The 17,303-nt window shown below is 39.9% G+C and overlaps 1 protein-coding gene across 1 annotated transcript; it reads left to right on the plus strand.

Moving 5' to 3' along the window:
* Positions 1-13,565: 13,565 nt before the first annotated feature.
* LOC126613760 (EPIDERMAL PATTERNING FACTOR-like protein 2) lies at positions 13,566-14,943 on the plus strand. Its single transcript, XM_050281350.1, has 2 exons — positions 13,566-14,284; positions 14,406-14,943. Exons 1-2 carry the CDS (start codon positions 14,159-14,161, stop codon positions 14,664-14,666), a joined length of 387 nt encoding a protein of 128 aa, XP_050137307.1. The 5' UTR covers positions 13,566-14,158; the 3' UTR covers positions 14,667-14,943.
* The last annotated feature ends 2,360 nt before the right edge of the window (positions 14,944-17,303 follow it).

Here is a 17,303-nt window from a genome sequence, read left to right on the forward strand (position 1 = left end):
TAACTAATTAAATTGAATGCAACATTTTCATTTGGTTTTTGTATCCATAAAATTGATTTAAATGGAGCTAAACAAAATGAAAATCCAATTCTCATTTAAAGAGACAAAACAATTTTGTTCTCTATCTAATTTGGGCCAATATGCAATAACCACAACTTATTTGGGCTATCTTGCAATTAACCTCAACTTTTGGGCTATATTGCAAAAACAAAAACTTTTGAGGTCACTTTGTAAAATCACAAAAGTCCACTACTTCATGAAATTACACTAGAACCCAAACTTTTAATAATGTAAAAACTTCATTAAAGGAGCAAAACAATTTGTCCTTTAGCGTTTTTGGACCTAAACGTAAAAACGTAAACTTTTGGGCCAAAGTGCAAATACACAAAAGTATCAAAACTTTATGTAATTGCATAAAAGGCCCCAAAAGTACCCCCACTAGAGGGTGGCCGGTTTTGGAAGAAGAAAGGGAGTGATGTGTGTGTTGATTTGTGAGTTTTGACATAAAGCATGCAAGTGGTGCAAGTGGTGTGTGTCAAAGGAAATTAATCCTTACACACCCACCATAATATCTCTTACATCTCTTACACCAATTAAACAAATATCTAAAACAATTAAACATTTGAAAAAACATAAAACATAAACTTTATGAAATAAATCAAAACTTTGAATCAAAACACAAACCTTTTTGTTCTTGGCAAAAATGTCAAGAACAATGAAGAACATTCATGAAAAACCCAAAAAATTTCCATGAACATTTTTCATCCAAAAACATTCCAAAACCATTCAAACTTTAGGGAAATAACATCTAACCAAACTAGGGTACATAGGAGTTCCAAAAGTCACTTGAAAACACTTTTAACAAGTCAAACAAGAACCCAAAATTTCACCCTATGTATTTGGCCGAAAATCCCCAAAATCATGGCACCAAATTTTAGCTCCAATATTCATGCTCATATGAACTACATCTACAACATTTGAGATGGCAAATTTTCAAACAAAATTTACATTCAAAGAAGCAAGAATAAAGCTTGTAACAATTACAACTTTTAAATCACAAACTATGAACTACAAAACCCAAAAGGATTCACCAACTACTAGACCTAGGCTCTGATACCACTTGAAGGAATATTTTGAGAAAACATGTTCATTTGAATAACATCTATAGCATGCATTTAACAATTAAAAGGCGGAATCATGCTTGCATGCATTCAAAAACAAAACATTACCCATGAAATTCAAAGCCTAGTAGATTGGTGAACCAAAACTCAACTCAAAACAAAGTGAGTTGAAATCATACCTTTGTAGATTCCTCTTAGCATAAGCAAAGGCTAATCACCCAAAGAGAGGGCCTTCATTCCTTGCATCTAAAATCTATGGATTTGGATGGATGAAAAGGTTTCTCCAAGTTCCCAAAATTGAGAACCTCTAAGTATCTTCACCAAGATTAGATTTGAGAAGAAATGAGTGACCTTGGAGTAGTAGTATGGCTAGATACACCCTCCAAGGGGCCGGCCTCTTTAGAGAGAAATGGAAAGACATGTTCTCTCCAATTTTCTCCAAAACAAACCCTAAATGAATTTTGGCTATAAAGTCATATTTATACCTTTATTCATTTGAGTGGCAAACTTGTAATTAAAGCAAGTTCACTACCCTTCCTCTAAATGGTCGGCCATGGGGTTTTGTTTGGGCTTTTGGGCCTTTGTGAATTAAGTTGTCATACAACTTAAGTCAATGGACTTGATGTTCGAAGCCCATTGGGCCTTGAGGCCCAAAACTAACCCGTGGTCTTTTAACGAACTTTATTCGTTTGACTAATTAACATATTAATTAATCCTTGCCATAAATAAATAATTAAACAATTTAATCATTCTTACTCATCTCCATTGTTTCTTCAATCTCCACCTTACACGGTGTACGATCCATTAGGTTCCTTTTAGCGAGGCAGTGGGCGATTAGAACTCTTTCAAATCGATTGTGAATTGAAACTTACTTTCAATTCTCCCTTTAGTGATTACACACGTTTAGGGCTTCCACAAACCATGAGTGACACCTAGAAGCATATCATGGTTACCCAAGCTAATCAGAAGAGGTGAAGAACCTATTCAGTTTGGGATTACAAATGCAATACGGTATTTCTCTAATACAATACTCTTGACCACATTGTTTGGTTTGATAGTTTATTTATTCATGTCTATTATCCAATGTGATTCGTGTGCTTATATGATTACCTTGAATGTGATTTGGAACGCTTTCCTAAATCTCATTCATACTCTGGCCAGAGGTTCTAAATCATATCATAGAGTATTCTCCCTCAAACGGTTTGAAGGTTAGAGATCCCTTGTTGCACATTCACTTGTCTCCATGACTAAGTGGCTTAACCCCAATGATGCCGTGGACACCCCGATGGGGTGACTTTGACATAATCAAAGATCAAGAACTTAACCACAAGACAACTGTGATGCCTCAGGTCAAAGGACTACTTTGCATTATCCCAACCATGAGTTCTCATGTGACATGAATATGAGAACTCTTCGTTGATCGTGTTCAGTGAACTCATTCTCTATTGAGCACCTACGTACTTGTCTTGATGTCACACATACCAATGACTCGAGACTAGTCACTCTCCCTGAGAGAAGACACAGCACGTACTGATCTTAACGGACTGTCAATGCCCAATTGGCAATCCTATGATCAGGAACGTTTAGGATGTGTCTACGAAAGAATGGTCTCATGAATCTAACTTCATTAGATCGCATTCTCCCAATCACATATTCCTTGGACTTTATCGTTTAAGCATATAACATTTATATGAGACGGCTCAAACAATAATGTTTGCCCTTTATAGTTAAACTAGATTAGTTTAACATGTGAAATGTCCGTAAAGTATCATCATATGATTGGCTTTAGGGCACATTTCCAACACATTGCAGTAGCTTTCTTCGTCAACAACTTTGTCGTCGGTAGATGCCTCGATGGTGGCTCTAATACTTTTTGCAGTTAGATGGAGCTTCACGTCTTGAACCCACTTCAGATAGTTTCTTCCGGAGACTTCTTGAGCGATGAAATAGAGCTTGTTCAAGTTTAACATGTCCCTAAAACGGAGGGTACAAAAAAAATGTGATTAGTCATATGGTGATCCATAAACATATATCGTAGAACATACAGGTTCTATAGACATGTATTGGTTTAATTTATGCATGAAAACTACAGGTTTCATGTGGTATGTTTTGAATGAAAACTTCGGGTTTCAAAGGCACTTAATTTGAAACTACAAGTTCAATTTAGTTTTTATGAACGACTAGTTCATAAATAAGAGGTTCCTGCAAGAAATACATAATGCAATATGCTAACTTAAGTATAGTGGGTTTGAGTTTCTTCAGGAACTCAAGTATGAGAGTTTCGTTACTACGAAAGTATGTCAACGGTTCAAAGTATAAAAATAAATTATTGAATCGTTAATGTCCAAAAGTGATCTTCAGGTCAATAATTTTGGATTCATTATCAGATTAATGGATTGCAGATCACTTTTAATTAATTCAATAAATCGGGACCAAACATGGTTGATCATGGAAGCCATGGGTGGCTTCAGGACACGGGCAGTATGGGTTTTGAAGCCCAGCAACAAGTGTTGGCTTAATTAGGGTCAAGACCATGGCGTGCAAAGCAAGCCCATTGAAGCTGGCTTGCGTGTTTAGGTCACGTGAGGCCCAACCGAGGCTAGGGCCGAGTTCATTGGGTTGTGGCACAAGCCCATCAACCAAGAAGGCTGCGACATGCAGGCCGAGGCAAGGGGGACGAAGCCCAGCATGGCTGCAGACATATGGGTGTAGGCAGAGGTATTCGGGCCCATGGTGCAGTCCAATCCAGGGCAAAGCCTAGCAGTGGTGCAGGGACAACGAGCCTAATGGGATGCTGTGATTAGTCCAAGGCGTCGGAAGACACCGTCCCAAGGTGGTCCGCAGTGGTGGTGTCGCATAATGCCCAACGCCATATATTTTTTCAACATGGTTAGGGTTTTATAAACCCTAGATTAACTTCTAATTTATGAATATACTTTGACTTACAATTCCACATAGCAATTTAATTATGTAATGCATGAAACAAATATATATATTGACAAATATATGAACATATACAATATATATATATATATATATATATATATATATCGTAAGGAAAATATAAACATAGAGGGGTTCATGCATCATGGGAAATGTTTTCATGCTTCATGGATGTTTCAAATATCTTCCTTTATTTTAAGCATACCTGATTGGCAGCAAACAAAGAGAAGCCCTTGAATTTTATGGAAGATAGCCTCCTCCTACGATCCGTCAATTCCTCAACTTCTGGCAAGAGTGTGCTAATAATGTATTGTAGGCCTATTTTATTGAACTAATCTAGGGGAAAAGAGAGAGAGGGGGGGGCGGCTGCAATTAGAGAGAAGAGAGAGTGATTTAATTGTAAGGTGTGTTTGTATCACCTCATTGTGCCTTTATTTATAGTAGTAGGATAGGCAAAAACCTTTCCCTTTAGGATTACAACTCTTTATAGGAATATAAGATACATTCTCATATCTACTAGGATTTACACAATCACATTCCTATTCTAAATATAACTGCAACACCTTCTAACTTTTATTTTATTTTATTTTTCAATTTTACCTGTTTAATCTCTTATTTTCGTTTTATTCTCTTCTTTTTTTCTATTAGAGTACGACAGGTCGAAGGATATCATTCTCTTCCACCCACCGATGGTTTATAAAAAGCCAATTTGAAACCAACATGGTTGGAGGAGCTTTGTTGAATTAGGAGGGGCCAAAGCAGAGAATTGTAGTTGGAAGCATATGTCCTTTTTTCTATTAAAAACTCACTAATATAATATTTGAAATGGTCTATTAAAAAAATTTTAGTGTTTCCAAATTTCATATCAATATATTCATATTGTCCATGCTTTTCTCAAGTATGAATGATCCAAAGATTCATAACTAAAAATTTGAAACTCGCCATGATTAAAAACAAAAACAAAATTTCGCGCGCACGAAAGCGCATGCAGATAGGCTAGTTTCTTATTAAGTGTGTGCATATATATACGTGGATGTAAATACTGCTAAACGAAACTAGCTTTCACGGCATGAAACTATACACATGTGTGTGTACTTATATATTTATTGTTTCCGCTATTTCAAGTAAAGCATGTGTTTGAAGTTGATCAACCAAAACTACTTTTGAATTAGTATTGTGAAATTAGCTTCACAAATCCAATCCTACGAGATTTCTACTTTTGCAATACTACTTTATATATATGAGTCAATTGATTTCCCAAAAAGTGAATTTATATATATGTATCTGTATACATTTGGACAGGAGCAAGCTGGTTTTCATCTTGTCAAACTATACACATTGTTACATGTTAAAAAGGGATTTTTTCTTTTTTTTTTTTTTTTTTTTTGAAGAATTGAGCTTAAGAAGAAAACCCAAGGCTAAGAAGCCAAACAGAAGCAAGAGAGCCTACAACGAGGCAAACACAGCGAAGCAAAGCTCCAAACAAAGCAGTGAGCGGGGATACAACTACCGACACAATCACTAAGAGAAAGTGTCACCCCAAACCCACCACAAGCGGCTAATGAGGACAAGGAAGACCATCATTACATAAAACATGAACTAACGAAGATGGGGGTCAGTCAACCCACACAAAATCACACATCTCCGTAAGACCAGCTGACGCCATAACATCCGCTGCCATATTGGCTGATCTGGGAACCCAAGACCAGCGACAGTTCTGGAAAGCCGAACCCAAACTTTGAGCCCTAGCCAAAATGGGGAAATCCTCCCAACTGTCATTAGCAATAGAACCATTTAAACAGGAAATAGCTTGAAGAGAGTCAGATTCAATGATAACATAGCTGAAACCCAACGAGGCACCTAATTCACAACCACGCAGAATCGCAAAAGACTCAGCCACCAAGGAAGAAGGAGCCAAAAGAGAAGACCTAGCCGCTGCCAGAAAAAGCCCACCGTCTTGCCTAGCAACCACCCCCGCAAAACCCGTCCGAGAAGACTTCGACCAGCTAGCATCCACATTGATCTTAACAAAAGGAGAAGAAGGAAGACACCATCTGACTACAGCCTCCTCCCGAGAACCCAAGACAAGCCGCGCCATACCCAAAGAGGACACAGCATGCAAAAAATTCCCAAAAGCGGTCGACAACGAAAAAAGAACCTTAGAAGGGTTGATAGAAACCTGATTAAACAAAAAATCACAACGAGCTTTCCAAATGAACCAGCAAGTAAAAGCCACGTAGGCCTGGAACCATTTCCTATCAGCCAAAGATCCCCTAGGAGAAGAGAACACAGTCAGCAACCAAAGGGCCCATGAATCAATACCGGCAGCGTCAACTTTATAGTTCAAAGCTCCACCAAACCACACAGCTGCCACCCAAGGACAGCGAAGAAAGACATGCTCCACAGTTTCATCAGCACTCCGACATAGAGGACAGGAGGGAGAGGGGAATAACCTCATTTTAAAAAGAACCACACCAGTAGGCAGGCCAAAATGCAACGAAACCCATAAGAAGTGCCGAATTTTGGGAAGCACATCCAGCTTCCAAATACAATTCCACAGATTTTTAGATATCGAGCGAACCACCGGCAGACGATGATCCCAGACAGCAATTGAACGAATTTGAAGCCACCTGTACCCCGACTTCACAGAGTATATACCATTCCAGTTAGCAGCCCAAACAAGCCGGTCCTTCCATCTCGAGTCGCCAATAAGCGTTTCCTGAATAGCCCTTTGATCCGCCATAGATAGGAACGGTCTTAGAAAATCAAAATCCCACTGCCGGGAAGAGGAGTCAATAAGGGAACTAACCCGTAAGTTCGGCGTAACTGAAACCTCACCAAGCGGCATAGGGTACCCCGAAGGAAGAGAGGGCAGCCACTTATCCACCCAAACCCTCACATCTTCCCCACCCATAATTTGTCAATGAGAACCGCTGGCAAGAAGCTCCCTGCCCGAAAGAAGACTGGACCAAGCCCACGACGTCCTGGCCCCTTTATGAGCCTCCCAAAAAGAGCAATGCGGAAAGTATCGGGCCTTAATAACCCGAGCCCACAACGAATTCGGCTCCGTAAGTAACCGCCAACACTGTTTAGCAAGTAACGAATCATTAAATTCTTGAAAGTTTCTAAAACCCAGGCCACCCATATCCTTAGATAGGCCTAAAACCTCCTTAGACACCCAGTGAATCTTTCGATCATTACCATGGCTTCCCCACCAAAACCTCGCCACCAAGGCATCCAATTCCTAACAAACAACAGCAGGAAATTTAAAAATGCTCATAGGATAAGCAAGAATGGCCTGGACCACAGCCTTAATCAAAACTTCTCTTCCCGCCCACGACCACGCACTCTGCTTCCACCCTTGGAGCTTCCCCAAAATTCTGCCCTTCACATAAGCAAGGCCACGCTTTTTGGAGCGACCCCAGATGGCAGGGACACCCAAATAAGTGCCAGGATGATCCACCATAGACACACCAAGAATGCCACCCAAATTGGCAGCCACCACCTTCGGAACATTCGTCCCAAAATAAATACTAGATTTCTGCAGATTAACTTTCTGCCCCGAAGCATCACAATACCTTTCCAGAATAGAGAGTAAATTCCAACAGTACTTAGCCTCCGCTCTAAAAAAAAGAAGAGTATCGTCCGCAAAAAACAAATGAGAGATAATTGGCCCCGAGACCCCAATCCGAACACCCTCCAGCCTTTTATCATCAACCGCAGCTTGAATCATGCACGAAAGAACCTCCCCCAGAATAATAAACAAATATGGAGATAAAGGATCGCCCTGCCGGAGACCCCGAGAAAGAGCAAACTTGTCACCTGGCTGCCCATTGAGAATGACAGCAAAATTAACAGAAGAAACACATCCCATCACAAGTTTTCTCCACAGACCACAGAACCCCATTTTCTCCATAACCGCATCAAGAAAATCCCATTCTACTCTGTCATAGGCTTTCTGCATATCCAATTTGATACCAATTTCAAACTTCCGTTTCGCTGTCCTCCCTTTCAAAAAATGGAACATTTCATGAGCAATCCCGATATTATCTTGAATTTGACGGCCCGCCACGAAAGCATTTTGGGAAGGAGATATAAGCATTGGAAGAATCACCTTTAACCGGTTCGCCAAAACCTTGGACAACACTTTGTAAGAATAATTACACAGGCTAATAGGCCGGAACTGCGAGACCGACTCAGGGTGAGAAACCTTTGGGATCAGGACAATATACGTAGCATTAAGAGTAGACGGACTACTCGTTCCCTGCATTAACTCCCCCACCAAAGCACAAACATCCGCATAAACATGCTCCCAAAAGGATTGATATAATATACCTTGAAAACCATCCGATCCCGGCGCTTTAAGACCACCCATTTTAAAGATCGCAGCCTTAATTTCATCCTCGGAGACCGGCTTAAGAAGCGCCTGATTCATTTCCTCAGTCACCCTCGGGCTAATACAATCCAACAAAGATCCCCAATTCCGGGCTCCTCCAGAAGTAAACGTTTGCATAAAATGATCCTCCACCAACTTCCGAACACGACCAGGTTGCTCCACCCAATTCCCAAGCTCATCCTTAATTTTGAGAATCAGGTTGCGTCGTCTTCGTTGCAGAGTAGAATTATGAAAGAATTTTGTATTTGCATCCCCATCACGAAGCCATTTAACTCTAGACCGCTGCATCCAATAACTCTTCTCCTGAGCCCTCAAATCATCAACAAGCTGAGTTTTCTGCTTAATGACGTCAATATTAGAACGCCAATCCATTTGAAGCTCCTGCAACTGATGAAGGAGCTCCTGAATCAGCTGACCCCTCTTCTTGAATTTATTACGACTCCACCGTATGAGACTGGATTTGCAATCGTTTATCTTCTTCGTCCACCTCACCAAAATCTCACCCGGATCCGACCTATTCCAGCAAGAGCTCACCACCTGATTACATTCATCCTCCTTAGCCCAGAACGCCTCAAACTTAAACGCCATACGCCCCCGAACACTCTTCGAATCAGATTAAATAATGAGAGGACAATGATCAGACCCCAAAACCGTTCCATGCGTAACCAAAGAATTAGGCCACAAATCCTGCCATAGCCCGTTGATCAAAGCCCGGTCAATCCGTTCCTCCACTAGCTGACCATGGCGCATACCGCGCCAAGTGAAAGCAGGGCCATTAAAGTCCAAATCCCACAAGTTAGTAGCCTGCATGGAATTCTCCAGGTACCGAGGTCGATTGTAGAGGACCTCCACACCCCCAGACTTCTCATGATCCCAAAGAAATTCATTAAAGTCCCCGGCACAAAGCCACGGAATACCAGAAGGAGTAAAATAAGTCGACATCCAATCCCAAAAAGCAGCCTTTTCCTCCCTGTAAGGAGTTCCATAAACTCCAGTGATCCGGACCCATTTACTGTCTCCATCCTTATGCAAGATAACATCAATAATATGCTTAGAAGAGAACAGAGTTTGCACCTCCACCGAATCATCCCACCACAAACTTAGCCCACCTGCCCTGCCAACTGGAGAAACATTGAAACCATTCAAAAAACCCATCTGATGCCTCACACCATCTAATCTATGATCTTTCATTTTAGTTTCAGATAAAAAAATCATAGAGGGTCGTTTGTTTCTAATCAGACCATGAAGGGCCCTAACTGCTGTGTCCGACCCTAGACCACGGCAGTTCCAAAACACCAGAATCATGGCGATCTTACGGCTGTTGAGGGCCAGCCGCCACTACCCCGAGCCAGATTGCCCGCACTAGCTGCCAAGACACTGCTCTCTTTCTCTCCCGAGACTGCTTCCACCTTATCCCACATATCGTGTGCTTCCATAGTGCCTTCATGTAACACAGCTTCATCATAGTGAACCCTATCAACCAAGAGACAACTTTCCTTCAAGCTCCTAACCTACACCAATTCCACCATCTTACCTTGTCTATCAGCGTCCGGGTTAGGCCCTCGAGTTTTCTTTTGCGGGGAGAGAATTAATTCCATACTCGAAGGCTCCCCACCTCGCTTGATGCCACCAACCTCATGACGCAAACGGCTTGGACTCTGTCTAGAGTTACAAAACTCGATCCCCGTTAACCCCTCTACATCCACAACAGGTAGAGTATCAGAATATGCCTCACTGACATCCCGAATCCAAACCGAGTGTCCTCCTTCTCCACCCTGAAGATCCACTTGGTTAAGACCTGGCGGGAAACTCCCACTGCCATAATCCCATCTGAGCTGACGCCGAAGCTGGGGCACAACCACCTGAAATTGACTAGAAGGACAAGTTTTTCGCTGAACTCTACGCCATTTCTTCTTGTCACGTGTGTGAGAACCATGCTCCCCTACATTCACCCCAGATGTGTCGTGCCTACTCGGGGCTTCACTATGGATCGGACGCTGCAACCTCAACTCAGGACGAGCACTGCCCCTAACCATTCCAACCGTCCTCCTTTCACCTACTCCCACACGCGCCGGACGTACGGGCTCCACAAAATCGCGCACTGGGGGAGCTTTTATCCAATCTCCATAGCCCTCCGCCCCACCCATGTTCGCCTCATAAGAACACTCCGTATTAACATGATCCATACGCCCACAACGTTAGCAAAAGTCTTGGAGCCTCTCGTATCGAAACTCAACCCAAGTCTCACGGTTTACCTCCTTTTTCAACCAACATCCCAGAACTAGCGGGTTCTCCGAATTAACTAACATTTTTACCCTTAAGAAACCATGAGCTTTAGCTGGATCCTCCATCTCCAAGTAAACACCAGCAGTCCTAACAAGTCGAGTAACATTCTCATTGGAAACCAAACTTAACGGGACACCACGGATTTGAACCCAGAAAGGAACAGTCTTCATGTCTACTTCCTCCAGAGCGAGGTCCGGGGGCCAAGTTTTCACCACAAAATTCTTCTTCATGACTGCCTACGGCACCTGCGCCAGGATTTTATTAGCCATACTCTGATCCTGAACCGAGATAATGAACAAATTCTCACGGACCCATTTAATGCTCACTTCACCAAGTTCCTTCCACGCCGAGTTAAGAATGTTTCTAATACCCCACCGATTCAATGTTCTCTGCGTCAAAGCCATACCAACCAGTTTGATACCAATCTCCATCGTAGACATATCCAACGAACTATCCAGATAAACCACAAACTCATCCACACCGTGATTTTCCATAAATATCAGACTCCTTACCTTCGACAGCCACAAAGATACCGCAGAGTACTTTGAATACACAGAAAAAACCTTAGGAACACTCACCGGTAACAGGCGTATAGCCTTTATCTGTCTCAAATCTTCTTTTAAGAATCAAAGGAAGTACAATACCAATGGCAATAAAAGCATAAACCTGAACATACCTACCATTTGGGGGCAAAAGGGGGTGAACGCCTTTAAAGCTGCCAACCAAATTCTCTCTAGACCCATAAATGCAGTTCCAGCATTCAATGTTATCAGATCTAATAGTACCCACATTGATTCCATCCTCACAGAGCCCACGTTTTTTGCCGGACTACCATTACCACATCGAAACCATTCGTACAGAGGAGTAAAACCCCAACCCCCAAATTGAACAGCCAGTGTAACCCTAACCCCCAAATAAAAGAATGGGAGGGATAAAAGCCTTGCCCACTCTCCTCCATACTAACCCCCCCCAACCAGACTAACACGACCCCTAATCGAAGAGAATCGAAGAAGGAAGGAAATCTCCACTAACCCTACTTAGTCAAAACCCCAACAAAGGAGCCCCTCTGCAAAATCGCCTAAAAATAGATCCACCACCACCCAAGACGAACACATATACAGCAAGGAGAGGGCAGCCCACTCCCGCACGATGACACTCACAACGGCGGATTCTCACAGAGGAGAAAAGGCTCTCACGACGGAGAGAACGACGGGAGCGGATACAACAGGACTTTTTTAGAAGAAAGGAGTAGGGAACAAACTACTTCACTTTTGATCAACCTGTAGCTTGCATATATGGGTAAACATCCCAAATTTCTTTATTCTTCTGATGACTAATTATAAGTTGTTATTTACATAATTAATATGGTTTATGGTTAAGAAAAGTAGGAAGTAGAAATTAGAGAGATAGTTGATGGCTCTTTCTATTTTGGTTAATCCTCATTGAGAAGTTACTGCCTACTTGATTACATGATTCCCATAGGTGGTTATACTTGGTTAATCCGCATTGGGGGACCATGCGCACCCTAGGGATGGTCATGCCTGGTTAATCCGTATAGGACCATATGCATTCTAGAGGTGACTTCCGCTTGGTTAATCCGCATTAGGCGGTCACTGCCTACTTGGTTAGATTAGATCCATAGGTGATCCTACCTGGTTAATCCGCATTAGGAGATCATGCTATCAGATAGATGCTTATAGTTCCGCCTAGTTAATCTGTATTAGGGAACCATATGCATTCTTGAGTTGGATTCCATTGAGTGGTCTAAAATCCCAACCCTTGTTCTGTTTCGTTGAGTTAGTCCGGAACCTTAGATTCTTGTGAATAGAAATTACTCATAAATGACACTTGCTTTATCAAATTTTGTGAATCAATACTTGACCGTAATGGTTGATTAGCATAGTTATATTATGCATCTTTGGGTCATTGATTGATTATTTTTAATGATTGTAGAATTGTGTTGGAAAAATGTGTGATATGGCTGAATGACGAATGAAAATTCTAATTCTCATATGGTTTCGTTATGTAGACTAAAATCTAGTGAGACATGCTCGTTAATGCCTCGAGAATCTCAAAGATTAGTACAGGGTGAACTACGAATTGTTTGATCCCGTCTTAGGGTACATAGGCAGTCTAACACATAAGTTAAATGCAGCCATGAAATAAAAGGAAAGTTATTGCGTGGTGGAACCATCATATTTATATCCACATGTCATGCTCTAATTGATTCTTAATGGTAAAATCCAATTTCTTTAGTGTCACAAAGTAAGTTGGGTTTTTCTCTAAGGTAATGCTAGGGAGACCAAAATTTCTAAATCAAATTATGTAAACCAAATGATGTGGATATTGGTGGTTGGTGATTGGTGATTAGATTATTAGTTAAATATTAATTAACGTGCTTATTTTCAATTGATAACATATCATTTGATTTGTAAATTTGATTTAAAATTTAGTCTTCCCAATATTATTATTTTCTCTCTAAAGTCGGGTAGGATAGCTTGGAGCCTTGGAGTCCAATGCACTTCAATTCTGACCCAAACGGACCACACCCGCCACCCATTTTAGTTTTTCAATCTATTCGATACTTGCTGACGGTTCACATCTTGGCAGTAAAAAAAATAACGAATGTGATTCGATTCGAAAGAATGATGAAAACTCAACTTTTCGATTCACATCTTTTGCAGCATGCCATGTGGAACTGTGAATGTGATTACACTATCATGATTCGGGGGAGAGAGAGAGAGAGAGAGAGAGATGGCGTGATTATGTTGTGCTACTGCTGAAGTGCTGATCAGATTCAGACCCACCGCAGCAAGAAATCCCTGAAAACAACTTCCTTCGAATATTAAATAACAATTTTTTCCCACCAAAAAAATAAAAATTCCACTGAAAGCGAAAACCCCCAAAAATCCATAGCTGTAAAATCCATGTCCTTTAGCGCCAACTGATCTCATATCTAGTGGGGTTAAAATTTCAGTGAATTTTCGCTGTTGGGGTTCATTGTCCTCCATCCCAAATCTAACCCTGCTGTTTTTTTCTAGTTCTCGTCCTTTCTTCCTTCAAATTTTTATAAAACATTTTGATTTTACAGGACTCCCAAATCGAGGCTTTAAGTTATTCCCTTTTCATACCTCCTTTTTACTGGCTCCTCTCTGCCATTTTTCTCATTTGTCCATTCATCCAAGCATCCATCCACATTCACGTTCCATCAGACGATCACCTCAAAAACCCCCATTTCTGCTGCTCCTTCAGAAGCACATCAAACTTATATATTAACCTGTCTTTCTCTTTTAGGGTTTCTGACCCTTTAGTTTGTTTATTCACATCAATTTTCCCACTTAAATTTTCACAAGCCATTTCATTATTTTGTCCCTCCCTCACCTCCAAAATCTTCCTCTCCGCTTCCACTTTAATGGGTTGCTTCCACTTTTACTCAATTTCCCTTATGTTTCTCTTGATTCTGTGCCCAACCCAGTTCAGATTTTGTACCAAATTGGCTGAAAGCAGAGCAATTCACAACAAAGTTGTCATTTCCCAGGTGGGTTTTTATCCAGTGGACTTGTTCAAAACTTTCTCAGAGAACTTTCATCAAGCGCCTGTGATTTGAACCCAAAGTGATAATTTTTTTGGTTGTTTTTTGTGTGGTTTGATTTGGGTAGGCAGGGAATGAAGAGAGTAAAGTGAATCTGAGAGGTCAGATAGGTTCGAGGCCTCCAAGGTGTGAGAGAAGGTGCAGCTCCTGTGGGCACTGCGAGGCAATTCAAATGCCTGAAAATCCCCAAGCAAATGCAATTACAGGCAGCAAAAACTCTTCCAAAGTTGTATCCAGCATTGCTTATGCCAAAGGTGATGAGAACTCCAGCAACTACAAGCCCATGAGTTGGAAGTGCAAGTGTGGCAGCTCCATCTTCAATCCCTAATCATGATTAGCTTGTTAATTATTTAATTAATTATGGTTTATTTTAGGTTGAGGAGGAGTTTGCCCATTTTTGGATCCTGTAAATGGATGATATATCATATGATAATGATACTAATTCCAGAAAAAAAAAAAAAAAAAAAAACTAAATATTGGTTCCTTATGCTCTATCTAATTTCAGCTCCCCTGTTTTTTTTTATCAAGTTTTAACATTTTTGTAATTTTATTAATTAGCACTATAAATATGTACTAATGCAAATATCATCGTTTGGCGGCTTGAACCCTGATTTTCTTGTCCATTTCTTGTTGTTTGTATGATGGAAAATGACAACTCCTTTGCTACTGTGGACCCGGATTTTTTATTCATTATGTTACTTTATATATTTTTTTTTTTGGTGAAAGTTATGGGAACCGGATCCCCTCCTGAGTATTGGGACCCGAGTCTTCTGAGCAACTCATTTGGATTCTTGAAATTTGATCTAACGGCTACAAACAAGGAATCTCTCTAAAAATTATAATAATTGTAGCCGTTAGATCAAATTTTAAGGGCAATGATTTGTTGTTCAGTAGGCTCTGGTCCCCATGCTCAGGAGGGGATCCGGTTCCAAAGTTATGGTATAGTTTACTTTTCTTAATCACCTTAACTAATCTAAATTGCTCTTAATTATGCATATCGCTTGTAGCCAATGTATGTATATGCCCATACATGATATTTGATAATAATAAGGCTAACTTGATAGTTTGTCAGATATTTTTGTTAAATTCTACGTCTAGTTAAACTTCATGTTGGTCCGTGCAAGTTGTCATATTGGTTAACCTCTAATGCTTATAGTTTTCCTATTTTTATATCTACTTGTAAATAAAAGATTTTATGTTCGAATTTTGTGAATGATGAGTTTGATACCAATTATTTTTCTTAATCCTTAATGTAAATATATTATTGTAAAAAACATTTAAAACCATACATTGATTAATGAGCATAGTATAGTATAATGGAAATATGAGTTGGGTGGAAGTTGTAAGCACGGAGGGTTGGAGACCTTGATTTCTCACAGATCGAATCTTCTGCATCCAGAATGCGTGTGGCATTTCTATAGCCTCAGTCATTGATTGATAAATATTAAGTGTCTGACAACAAAGTTAAAAAAATTAAGTTTATAAACACAAGTCAGTCAATAATTGAGGCCGCATAGAAACCACGTCTATTTTGAATGCAAAACATTTTCTTAGGGTATTTCTTGGTTTTTTGTATGATGGAAAGTGACAATTACATTTGTATTATAATACTGTGGCCTTGCTTTGTGCACAACTGGACTGAAAGGACAATACAATACATGATTTTGTGAGATTTTACCTCTTCAATAAGCCACCATTTCATCTTCTCAAGAGTTAATATGGCATTTTACATGGAGATAACTTAACGTAACGACTCACCCATTCACCACTTTAAACTGCGTTTTGTTCTGTGCTGCTCTCCAACTCCAAGTACGCTTCCCATTTCCCAAAAATGCTCGCTCTCTAATTCTTCTTAATTAAGAGTAATGATATTCATACCATATTTTTATACTATTTTAGGTGGCATTTGATGTGGACAGTCACATCATTTGAATTAATCAGATTTTTAAACCCCTCTGTTTTTATGCTGACGTAAACTACGTTGTTAGTTTGCAGTTATTTGTTTTTTTATTTTTATTTTTTTACTATTATTAGAGGAAGAAGAAGAGTCCGAAATTATTATAATAATTTAAAAAGTAATGATAGAGAGACTAAATTCTACAAACTAAATGACATAAAAGTAGATGATTGAATTATTACTTAAACATTAATAAACGTGTTTATTTCCTATTGGTTACACATCATTTAGTTTGTAAATTTAGTTTATAAATCTAGTCTTCCTAGCATTATTCTGATTTAAAAAAATGGATAATTTTTAACCCTGGACGCATGGGTGGCTTTGTTTGCATTCTCAACTTGCCTACTAGAAAGGCCAAAAATGCTTAGGTGCTCGGAATTTGAATAAAAGATGCTACTCTTATCATATATTTGTATTATCATTTGTACCTACCTCTATTAGTAAGATGGTACAAATTGAAGAAGTTGAGGTTCCACCATAAAACGAGTTGACAATATGGACAGTATTCCAACTACTTATAAACACATGCAAGGTCCCTCATTTCATCAATGTGGGATTCATTCTGAAAGCACCCCTCACTTATGGCGAATAGTCAAGCTTAACATATGGACAATACAACTCAAGTAATGTGGAGTATGTGTGGATGTAGGGCTTCAAATGTGGAACAACCTTGCATTGATTGTTAGAATATGAGTATGAACATAACATTGGATCCGGTTATAGTGGTTTGAGTTTTAAGGACATGAGATTCTACTAGGATTGTGTTTAATCACATGTTAGTATAGATTGGATAGTTGAATCCTATGTTGATTCTAATAGGAGAACAGTAAGAAAAATATTTAGTATATACACACTAGCCACTGCTCTTGCAATGCCCTTGCTCATATTGATTCAAAGTCCTATTCTTTGAGAGCACTTGATTATTGCTAAGGAGGATAAGGTTAAGTGTTACAAAGAACTTTCATGGCTTCATCATCTTCATCTAGTGTTGCAAGTATGTTCATTATT

Source organism: Malus sylvestris, chromosome 2 (genome assembly GCF_916048215.2).
Source record: "Malus sylvestris chromosome 2, drMalSylv7.2, whole genome shotgun sequence".
Lineage (NCBI taxonomy): Eukaryota > Viridiplantae > Streptophyta > Magnoliopsida > Rosales > Rosaceae > Malus > Malus sylvestris.